General features: G+C 37.4%; 1 protein-coding gene across 1 annotated transcript; it reads left to right on the top strand.

The window, feature by feature from the left end:
• Positions 1 to 4,418: 4,418 nt before the first annotated feature.
• On the top strand, positions 4,419 to 7,845 carry LOC136175447 (olfactory receptor 4A15-like). Its single transcript, XM_065945739.1, has 2 exons — positions 4,419 to 4,433; positions 6,982 to 7,845. Exons 1-2 carry the CDS (start codon positions 4,419 to 4,421, stop codon positions 7,843 to 7,845), a joined length of 879 nt encoding a protein of 292 aa, XP_065801811.1.
• The last annotated feature ends 4,918 nt before the right edge of the window (positions 7,846 to 12,763 follow it).

The following is a 12,763-nucleotide window of genomic DNA, read 5'->3' as shown; positions in this document are numbered from 1 at the left end:
TCTTCCTAGGGAAACATAGGATTCAAAGGGATTTTTTTTTCGTAAATTATCCTAACATGATAAACCTTTGTTTCTTTGTGGGCACTTTGAATTTTGTTTAAATAATTGACAGTGCAAAAAGAACAGCTGTCTGAAGAACCAGAAGACTCCTGGGAGAAAAGAGAGAGACCACTAAATGAAATAAAATATTTCTTCAAGTAATAATGAAGTCTGTCACATTTTCTTGTCATCCTAGATTAAAGATGAATTCTGCCAAATCACATCACAGCAAGCCTCCTAAAGTTGACAAAAGCAACTGATATTGGGAATCAGATTTCAAAATTGTGTAACTTTATTATGTAAGAAATTAAATTATTTTGAAATAAATTAAACTTTGATTCCAGTTCTTATTTTATCACTTAAAATATTTAATCTTCTGAAAATTAAAGGATGCTTTAAGCCTCAGATTATTCAAATAAAAAATAGAGATTCCCATTTTTGTTACAGTAAACAGAAAAAGTGATACATTAAATTGGGTACATGATTGCAATTCACTGTGGGAGATTTGAGCAGTGAAGGGATACAATCAGGACAAGACTGAGAAAGAATAACTTGAATTGCTTCAGGATACCAAGCTGGTAGAGGCCAGATTAGAAGAGGACATACTTGACTGGAGGCTTTTGCAGTGGCCAAAAAAGAAACGGGGTTGATATGTGGTAGAAAATGATCGAATTTGTGATGAATTTTCAAACTAAGGACAACAGGATTTACTAAAGCTATGAATAAGTGAGAGGAGGTCAATAAGGCAGTGAAGACACTGAGATTTAACATCTGAACAATGACGCTGAGTGGATGCCATTTAACAAGACTGGATGCACCTTTTATAATGTGGGCGATGTTAACTTTTGTAATAAATGTACTAAATTGATATCTAACCGCAGGTATCCAAAACTGGATGCACTGAATAGAAAAATGTGAAAATAAGGGTAGATGCCGGGGTTGGGGACATAACATTGGTCCTTACGGGTCAGGAAATGAGGATCATCAAACTAAAGACCCTCAAAGAGGCTTCTCAGTGGGTTTTGAGGCAATCCAAGGCAGCGACCTTCTATTCATATTTCCATCTACTCACACCTAACGTGTAAATTCATTTAAGTGTGTTTCTATAACTATGCCTTCATGACTTTATGGGGCATATTTCCACGGAATTCCCTTGTCATCCATGTTTATTCAACCTCATTTCCTTTAATTGGCAACTGAAACACTGCTTTTTCAGGGATGATGTCTCCTGTTCCAGTTTGGTAGATACATTCTTATGCTGCAATCCTTAGTATTTTGTCCAGATTTTTATCACAGCACTTCTTCCATTGGTCTGGAATTGTCTGATGCATCTTTGTGTATCATATCACTGAGGGCAGGGAACTAGGCCTTTTAAAACTTGCTCATCACGAAGTCTGTGCCCCTTTGGACACAGATTGGTACTTCAAACACTGTTTTAATTGGATGTAAAAATAAAAAGATTAACGTATAATACTTTTAAAACTTTTCTCCCTTGTTTTGTAACTTAACTGCTTCTAATACGTGAACTCAGCTTCTATGCAGACTAGAGGAACAATGTAACTGATTTCACCTTCTGGGCCTCACATAGAACTCAAAAGGGCAGAAAATCCTTTTAGTTTTGCCTGGCTCTTCTGTATTTTGACAGTGGTGGACAACATACACATTGCCATGACCATAACTGTCAGTAAGACCCTGAATTTGATAAAGTATTATTTTTTGTTTTACTAGCTTATCATTTTTAGACCTAATTTATTCCTCTTTTGTTTCAATCTGATTTAATTCAGACTTGACCTCTGGGGAATGTATCAGAGCCTTTGAAATTTGCATGACATAGTATTTTACTGCGCACTTTTTATTTTTGGTGAACCAGAAATCACCCTTCTATTGCTCATGGCCTATGACCATAGTATGGCGATCTGTAAGCCCCTGCATCATTTGGTTATCACAACAAAGGAAACTATAAGTAAGGTGAAAAGACAGCCCTCAGATTGGGAGAAAATAATAGCAAATGAGGAAACAGACAAAGGATTAATCTCAAAAATATACAAGCAACTCCTGAAGCTCAATTTCAGAAAAATAAATGACCCAATCAAAAAATTGGCCAAAGAACTAAACAGACATTTCTCCAAAGAAGACATACAGATGGCTAACAAACACTTGAAAAGATGCTCAACATCACTCATTATCAGAGAAATGCAAATCAAAACCACAATGAGGTACCATTACACGCCAGTCAGGATGGCTGCTATCCAAAAGTCTACAAGCAACAAATGCTGGAGAGGGTGTGGAGAAAAGGGAACCCTCTTACACTGTTGGTGGGAATGCAAGCTAGTACAGCCGCTATGGAGAAGAGTTTGGAGATTCCTTAAAAAACTGGAAATAGAACTGCCATATGACCCAGCAATCCCACTTCTGGACATACACACTGAGCAATCCAGATCTGAAAGAGACACGTGCACCCCAATGTTCATCGCAGCACTGTTTATTATAGCCAGGACATGGAAGCAACCTAGATGCCCATCAGCAGACGAATGGATAAGGAAGCTGTGGTACATATACACCATGGAATATTACTCAGCCATTAAAAAGAATTCATTTGAATCAGTTCTAATGAGATGGATGAAACTGGAGCCCATTATACAGAGTGAAGTAAGCCAGAAAGATAAAGAATGTTACAGCATACTAACACATATATATGGGATTTAGAAAGATGGTAATGATAACCCTATATGCAAAACAGAAAAAGAGACACAGAAGTACAGAACAGACTTTTGAACTCTGTGGGACAAGGTGAGGGGAGTGGGATGTTTTGAAAGAACAGCATGTATATTATCTGTGGTGAAACGGACCACCAGCCCAGGTGGGATGCATGAGACAAGTGCTCGGACCTGGTGCACTGGGAAGACCCAGAGGAGTCGGGTGGAGAGGGAGGTGGGATGGGGATCGGGATGGGGAATACGTGTAACTCTATGGCTGATTCATATCAATGTATGACAAAACCCACTGGGAAAAAAAAAAAAAATGCAGAGACATTATGTTGTCAACAACAACAACAAAAAAAAGAGCCAGTGGGTTTAAATGGATTATTTATTTTATATCAATTACTCTTTTGATGATGTTTGTCTTCTCAATGCTGTTTCTATCCTACAGTGTTCTCTGGGTTTATATTAAATTTCCTTTTTTAGCATCAAGACAGAAGCTTATTTTACCCCTTATTTATTGTTTTCTAATATCTGCATTTAAAGCTATAGAATTCTCTCTATAAGCACTCTTTGAGCTGCATCTGATTAATTTTTTTTTTTACTTTAAAATAGGCCCTTATATTTTTTTTCCCATTTATTTTTATTAGTTGGAAGCTAATCACTTTACAATATTGTAGTGGTTTTTGCCATACATTAACATGAATCAGCCATGGATTTACATGTGTTCCCCATCCCGAACTCCCCTCCCACCTCCCTCCCCATCCCATCCCTCTGGGTCATCCCAGTGCACCAGCCCCGAGCACTTGTTTATACATATTACATTGTATTGTATTATATATTCCTTTGTATATATTTATATGTGTAAGTTTTTGTATAAATAATTCTCATAGGTACTTTTGATAGATGCACTTTTTATACATTTATTTCATATAGCTATTATTTACATATGCATCATTATCTTTCTGTTGACAATATTTCTTTGAAAATGTTTACTGATAATTTTAGGCTCTTGTTGCTTAATTATAAACAGTTGGAAAATGTTATGTTTCTGTTCTCAATTTTTAGTTGAGTTACATTATTTTGATATGTATATGGGGATCCCCTGGTGGCATATATATATATATATATATATATATATATATATATATATATATGTATATATATGCAACTTTAGGTGCAGATGCTCAGCCATTTCCAACTCTTTTGCTACCCTGAACTGTAGCCTTCCAGGCTCCTCTGCCCATGCAATTTTCCAGGCACGAATACTGGAACTGGTTGCCATTTCTCACTCCAGGAGATCTTCCAGACACAAGGATCAAACTCAGATCTCTTACATCTCCTACATTGATAGGTGGATTCTTTATCACTAGCCATAGCTGGGATGCCATATATGTGTGTACACACACACACACACACACACACAAATATATATGTGTATATATAATATATGATTTAAGTCCTTAAAAATGTATTGCAACTTGTGTCATCGCCTAGAGTAGAGGCCCTCAACCCCCAATCCATGGCTTGTTAGAAACCAGGCCTCACAGCAGGAGGTGAGTGGCAGGCAGGTGAGCAGAAATTCACCTGTACTTACTGCTGCTCCCATCACTGACATGACTACTCGAGCTCCACCTGTCAGCTCAGTGATAGCATTAGATGCTCACAGGAGTGCAACAAATGTCATGCACTTCAGTCACCCAGAAACCATCCTTTCCCCTACCTTCCACCAACAGTCTATGGAAAAATTGTCTTCCATGAAACCGGTCCCTGGTGCCAGGCTGGTGCCAAAAAGGTTGGAGACCACCGGCCTAGGGTATTTCTACTTTGGTGAATGTCCCATGAGCGTTCTGAGATGAATGGACTAGTCCCACAAACATTTTCTCTTTCCCCACTCTGATACTTGCACAGATTCTATCAACTTGCCTGTCTGAAATTATGTGACAACCTCTATCTGCATTTGAAATAAATGCTAAATGACTTGTTCTGAAATTGATATTCATAATATTTGGAAATCACTTTGGGTATCATCTTCAAAGATAAAGTTTAAAGTTAAAAAATATTTGCTTATTTGAAAGACATGATTTAAATAGGAAATTTATCATAAATTTCATTTCTGCCCAGACTGAACTTTTCCATTTTGGTGATATGACTTCAAGCTGTTTCCTATGGTTTTCCCCCAGAGGACAGGTATGTATAAGTCATGCTAACAGTGATTATTCTGGTGACATCTCTGGAGATAAGGAGTCTACCTGCAAAATTATGACTAAGGTCCCAATGTATTTAATTAGCTGAGACTCATCCATGGAGATACACCAACTGAATGCTTTATCCATTGTATCTGCTGAACTTAAATGTAGATGAATTATGTACAGTCCTTTGCCCTGACTTGAGGTGCCTGTAGCAGTAATTTCATGAGAGCTTTCTTCTCAAATTGAAATGATGGACTCAAAACGTGATAATGTATATATGTGAAATTATTCTCCATCCTTCAGGAAACACAGAGTTCATCAACACTGCATGAAGATAGGACAGAATAAGTGATTCAGAATTAAAATGTCACAAAGGTTATTTCACAATTTTACTTCTACTTTGTAAAACACAAACAGCAAATTCTTACACAATTTGAGTTTTCTTTCTCTCTGATTAAAATGTTGATTTAACATTTGTTTGTTATCAGGATAAATCCTGCCAACAGTGAAAATTTGTATTCTCCTTTCACAATCAAGATTCAGAGTTCCTTAGGTAAAAGGGCATTCATATTCATTTTGAAAATCCTAACAACTTGAAATGAACTGAGATGAAGGATTGAGATGAATCAGTTTTCCTGAAAGCATGGAGAGTTGGTCACATGGAACCAGTTCAAGGTCTAGTGATGCTGCCTATATCTTGCTTCCCATGTTCCCAGAGAAGGCATCGGTGCATGGAGGACAAGAAAGAAGGTACCGGAGCCCAGAACACGGACCGAGTGGAGCTCTGCTTATGCAGGTGACCCAAGAAGTGTATTTAGAGACAACATTCTGAATGAGATCTCACATTTTGCAAGAGCACTTGATGGGATGAGAATTAATCTTTGAAGCTTTCCTTTGTAATTTTCTTCATCAACCATGTTAGGAATCCTTTGTGATTATTTAGTATGTGAAGATTGACTGTAGTATTCTTTTTGGATAATTTCATATTCTAATAATCTGGAATAAGTTATCCTACTCAAAGATAAACTATACTTAGAAATTATTTTCAAGAGTAATGATTTGAGGATATTTTCATGAGCAGATATTTGTAAATCTGATCATAGCTTCAATTTATAAGTTCTCTAAACACAGCCTGCTAATCTGTTAGAAAATGCAAAAAAAAAAAAAAATGAGATAGCACCTGCAGACCTTGACTGATTTAATTTTCAAGAAATCAAGCAAATACTGTGGTAAGAAAATTGTGACTTCAAGAACTAACTTTCTGTTTAGAGGTGAGCTTCAGCATCATATTATATGTTTGTTGGTCTTTCAGGGGTATTATTCCTTTAATTGTTAGTTAATATTTTAATTTATTTTATAATTTTATTTTTTATTATTTAATTGTTTGGAGATCTTTTTCAATTTTAGATACTAACTCTGTGCATATCCTCTAACATGTAAATCTTTCTTCAAGCTAACTTTGTCTATTTGTGTTTTGGTAGCATTTCCTAAATTCTTTAAATAATTTGAAATTATCAAATATGTCCATTGGGGATTTAGTGATTGGTTAAGAAGATTCTTCCATTCCTATAGTGTAGAAAGTAACTTTCTTTTTTAAAAACTGGAAAATAAATAGGAAGTAAATTTGCTTTACTTTTTTATTAAACCTTCAATCAATTTTTACTTTTGTATAAGATATTAGCTAATGTACAATTTAATTAACTTCCAGAAGGAAAGCTAGCTGTGGCAGCTCATTTCTTTAATATTGAGTCCTTCTCCCACATATATCTCTAATTACTTGCCTTCCTGTTAGTGTGTAAGAGTGCCGAGTTTAGGGACAACATTTCAATATGCCTTGTATTATAATATCTGAAAAATACCAGAACATAATAAACCAGATAGCTTATTTGTTCAATGATTGAACAAATTATCTTAAGATGTGGAGAAGTCAGTCATATCAATACTAACTACATTTGCAGGTAGTTTTGCCTGAGCTCTGAAAGAGCGTTTAGAAGCAGCTGTGGAAGCAAGGAGCAGTGTAACTGAGTGTGTCCTCTTGGGCTCACTCAGAGCCCCAGGGTCAGGAAGCATTATTAGTCACGCCCTTGCTCACCTACACCGTGACGGTGGTCGGCGACCTGCTCATCGCCCTGACTGTGGTGCTCAGCGCAGCCCTCGACGTCCCCACGTACTCCTTTCTTGGCTACTTATCGCTTATGGATGCTCTTTACTCTACTACGGTCACCCCAAATGTGATTGTAGACTTACTCTACGAGAAGAAAACCATTTCATTTCGAGCTTGCATGACCCAGCTTTTTACGGAGCGCTTATTTGGTGGTGCTGAGATTTTACTCCTGGTGGTCATGGCCTATGACCGCTGCGTGGCCATCTGCAAGCCCTTGCATGATCTGACAGTCATGAATCAGCGAGTGCGTGTTCTGCTGCTGCTGTTGCCCTGGGTTGGTGGGTTTGTACACGCTGTTGTCCATATTCTCTTTGTTTACGACCTCCCCTTCTGTGGCCCCAATGTCATTGACCACTTCGTCTGTGACATGTACCCCTTGTTAAAGCTCGCGTGCACTGACACCCACATCATTGCCCTCACGGTGCTGGCCAATGATGGGGCCATCTGCGTGGTCCTCTTCACGCTCCTGCTCCTCTCCTACGGGGTCATCCTGCGCTCCCTGAAGGATCTCAGTCAGGAAGGGAGGCGCAAAGCCTTGTCCACCTGTGGCTCCCACATCACTGTGGTGGTCCTCCTCTTCGTGCCCTGTATTTTTCTGTATGTGAGACCTCCTTCCACTTTACCCATTGATAAATACTTGGCGGTGTTTTACACCATCATCACCCCTATGTTGAACCCTCTGATCTATACACTGAGAAATGGAGAGATGCAAAATGCCCTGAAAAAGCTATGGATCAGAAAAAGAAAATGAGGCAGCAAGGAAATGTATCTTTTTCTTGAAGAAATGCTCTTTCCCAGGAAAGTCACTTGTGATTTTTTTTAACTGTAGTAAATGTCTCCTTAGATTGAATAACTTGGTTGTGATGAAAAACATTTTTTATTTAAATAGGTCCAGTGATCATAATATATATACATATATATATAATGCTTTCATATTATTAGTTCAAATTATATATTTAGTTTGAAATACATTTTTATGATTTCCACAATTTCTTGTGGAAAGTATGTATACTTTTAGGGTATAAATATCTTTATTGAGATTACAGCTATATGTTCTATATGATGAGTTAATCTAAAACTAATACTGTAAATTTATTTAATCAGGGAAATATTTTCTCATTTTTCTCTCTTAAATAATGCAATCTTTTTAAGAATTAATAGAGCTCATTACAAAATTCAGAAAAAAAAATTTTAAATATATGATAGAAAATTTTGGTTTGTCCCACCACACACAAGTATCTGCAAGATACTTTATATATATTATTTTTCTTTTGCTTAGCATGGTAAGATTAGGGAATGTTTCAGAGTTGTAGTATTAATAAGGATGCTATGTTTGTAAAAATAACCTGAAGGAACTAGTTTTATGCCGAAAAATAACCAAATCTTACTTATTTTTCAGTTGGGTATTCATATTATTTCCTCAAGCTTAACATCTTTGCTTGGAGTTACATTTTCTTGAAAATGAGTCATTCACTTTCCCAGATAGCTTAAAATACCTGGAAAAAAAAACTCTGGTTTTTTCCCCCAATATTCTTTTTTCCTTTTTTGCATATGGTGGTTCCATAACCTTTGAGATTCAGGCTCAGCCTTCCGTGTGTAAATTTATCATATTCTATGATCCATGCCTTTCATATATGCACTACGGAACTTGACACCAGATATTTTGGGGGATATTACTGTTAAGAAAGATGCTGACAAGATATGTCATTCTTATCACTCTTATCAATGAAACACAGATTACTAAGTAGTAAAGAAGCCAGGGTATATTGTTTTATTTGACAGAAACAGCATTCATAGAATCCTCCTCTGAATCAGGCTTGAAAGCAAATATTATCTGCCTCTAGTATGTACTCCAATACTTTGCCCACCTCATGCAATGAGTTGACTGATTGGAAAAGACCCTGATGCTGGGAGGGATTGGGGGCAGGAGGAGAAGGGGGCAACAGAGGATGAGATGGCTGGATGGCATTACCGACTTGATGGACATGGGCTTGAGTAAACTCCGGGAGTTGGTGATGGACAGGGAGGCCTGGAGTGCTGCTATTCATGGGGCCACAAAGAGTCGGACACGACTGAGCGACTGGACTGAGCTTAACTGAGTATGGTCAGAAGCATGTGATCAAAGAAGCTTATTATTCTGCCTCCTTTATTCAACCTAGATTTATGAGGACCTAAGGATACGGTGCCAGAGATGGCAATGGCACCCCACTCCAGTGCTCTTGCCTGGAAAATCCCATGGACGGAGGAGCCTGGTAGGCTCCAGTCCATGGGATCACAAAGAGTCGGACACGACTCAGTGACTTCACTTTCATGCATTGGAGAAGGCAATGGCAACCCACTCCAGTGTTCTTGCCTGGAGAATCTGAGGGATGGGGGAGCCTGGTGGGCTGCCTTCTATGGGGTCGCACTGGGTCGGACCCAACTGATGCGACTTAGCAGCAGCAGCAGCAATGATACGGTGCAGTGTGTGCTTTTCACTAGTAAATCAGCCTATAAGCAGCCTCGTATCCTGATTTTTACCCCGTTTACATGGAGTTTTTTTTTTTTAATCTCAAAGTCTTCACAAACCAATGCTATTGACCAAATAAAATCAAGTATTTGGGTTTCTTGCTATTGTTCAGTCACTAAGTCCTGTCCAGTTCTTTGCAACTCTATGGACCGCAGCACACCAGGCCTCCCTGTCCATCACTAACTCCCAGAGCTTGCTCAAATTTATGTCCATCGAGTTGGTGATGCCATCCAACCATCTCATCCTCTGTCATCCCTTCTCCTCCTGCCTTCAATCTTTCCCAGCATCAGGTTCTTTTCCAATGAGTCAGTTTTTCTCATCAGATGACCAAAGTATGGGGGTTTCAGCTTCAGCTTTAGTCCTTCCAATGAATATTGAGGGTTGATTTCCTTTCAGATGGACTGGTTGGATCTCCATGCAGTCCAAGGGACTCTCAGGACTCTTCTCCGACACCACAGTTTGAAAGCATCAATTCTTTGGTGCTCACCCTTCTTTATGGTCCAACGCTCACGTCTGTACGTGACTTAAAAATCATAGCCTTGATTATACAGAACTTTATCAGCAGAGTAATATGTCTGTTTTTCAATGTGCCATCTATGTTTGTCATAGCTATTCTTTCAAGGAGCAAGTGTCTTTTAATTTCATGACTACAGTCATTGTTTGCAGTGATTTTGGAGCCCAATAAAATAAAGTCTGTCACTGTTTCCCCATTTATTTGCCTTGAAGTGATGGAACAGAATGTCATGATTTTTCTTTTTTTTTGAATGTTGAGCTTTAAGCCAGTTTTTTCACTCTCCTCTTTCACCTTCATCAAAAGATTCTTTCAAACATATGTAATTTATTTCTTCACTTTTGGATGTTGCTATAGACTTAAAGTTTTTTCCCTCTCTGAAAGCATAAGTTAAATCCTCTTTAATGTGGGAGTGTTTGGAGGTGGGCCCTTTGCGTAATGACTAGGTCATAAAATTGTTATGAAGAGACATTAGAGAATTCTCTCAACCCTTCTGCCATGTGATGACACAAGAAAAAGATGACTTTCTGTGAATGATGTCGGGGAACTCACTGGATATGGAGTCTGTCTGCACCTTAATCTTGGATTTCCTAGCCACCAAACCTGTGAAAAATGTTTATTATTTAATCCTTCTGATCTATGGTGTCATGTAATTGCAATCCAAATGAGTTAAGAGAGATGCTAAGTACTTTTCATATTTGTGTATTTATTTTAAGCTATGAGATAAATATCTTTACTAACGATCTATGTTTACTGATCTATAAGTTCCCCGAAGTCAAGGAAACTTACGTCATTCTCTGTTTCTCTCACAATGTGTGATACATAATATCCACTCTATATGTGTGCTAATCACTCAGTCATATCTGACTCTTTGCAACCCCATTGGCTGTAGCCCACCAGTCTCCTTGGTCCATGGCAAGAATACTGTTGTGGGTTGCCATTCCCTTCTCAAGGGGATCTTCCCAATCCACTCTATACACTTTGTCAATTACTTGCATTCTTGATGTTTTGGAGTGAGAATCTACTGATAAATTTTGACTAACTCTTTCTACATTAAATATGTATGTTTCCTTGAAATATTCACTCTTTGAAATTTGCTAGAATACTTTATTATGTTACTCATGTTCTAGCTATGAATATTTTAAAATTAAGCTATTAATTTAGTATTCTACTTTTAAAGTTTTTTTCTATCACATTGCTTTTGGAAAATTCTGTTTCCTTCCAGTGACTTTATAAATTTCAACATCTTGTTTTTTTTCCAATAACTTTTCCAGTATAGTTTGTAACCCATCTAGTGTTTATTTTTGTTTGTAATGGGGACATATCTTAGCCTATTTTCTCCAAACAGGGGAAATAATCCTTTAATATAATTATTAATTTCAGGTAATTTGAAAATTTTCTATTTAATATATCAAATTTTACATCATCTAGAAAGTTCAGTTCTGGGGCAGTTTCTCCTCTTCTTTCTCTCCCTCCTTCCTGATCTTCCCTTCCCCCTATAAACTTTAGATTCATTATGTAAATTTTGAAAACTTCCCATAAAATATACATTTAACATGTATAACACAGCATATTTATTTTGAGGACAAAGATATATGTTATTATTTTGTTATCACATCTAGAATAAGACACATATTGTGAAGGATTGACATCAAAATAAAAATTTGTAATCTTCAGCATTAGAGTGCATAAAAATCTTGATTTTTTTCCTCTACATTTTGAAAAGAAGACTTTCTTATTTACATTTGATTCACATTTTCAGTGAGTTGGTCAGAAAGGACTTAGTGTCTTTTGCAGGCATGTATTAGAGCACAAACCTTAAAGCCAATTTCTTTACAAACATCTATTGGTCAGTATCCAACAACATACAAGTATGGATCCAACTATATATTCATATCTATTTCCAAACTCATGTGAATCTCTATGACTACTTGTGTGTATACATTCAGTGATATGTATGTCTGAATTCAATTTCATATATGTGTCTAAATGTGAAAACACCTGGGTCTGTATATGACAGCACATGGATTGGTATCTGACTACCAATAGGGATGTGCTTGTGTATGCATATGTGTTTATGTATTTAGTATGATCACACACACACCTGTATATATTCACACATAGGGCTGTATCTTTCCATTCGCTGCTCTGTATCTGGCCATAATTAATTTAGGGAGAACATGACTGAGCAATTCTTCTGTTCCAAGTGGCACAGACCAAGGTCACTCTCTGGTCATTAGCATATTGCTGGGCTTATGTGAATGATGCCTTTGTAGAGATGGATAAAAGATGGGACCCTCCTGGGGCTCTTTTCTTCTCCATGTAGATACAGGGCTATATGGACATTTTCTGTCCGTGAGATGGTCAGAACCCTAAAAGGGCAGCTCAGGGCCACCAAGCAGAGGAGACAAAAGCCAGCAGGTCAGTTAAGTTACATCCCATCGTGACATCAGCCTGAAGTCCATGATCTCAAGTTCTAAACCAGACTGCTTCTACACATGGGAGGAAACAGCAAACTGGAAAGAATGCCTATGGAATGGAGAAAATATTTACAAATCATATACTCATAAGGCATTTATATCTAAAATATGCATACATCTTCTGCAGTTTAGTAGTATAACAAATAACTCAATTTAAAAATGAGTGAAG

The sequence above is a fragment of the Muntiacus reevesi genome, chromosome 9, assembly GCF_963930625.1.
Source record: "Muntiacus reevesi chromosome 9, mMunRee1.1, whole genome shotgun sequence".
Lineage (NCBI taxonomy): Eukaryota > Metazoa > Chordata > Mammalia > Artiodactyla > Cervidae > Muntiacus > Muntiacus reevesi.
This window is presented reverse-complemented; position numbering and strand designations above follow the sequence as displayed.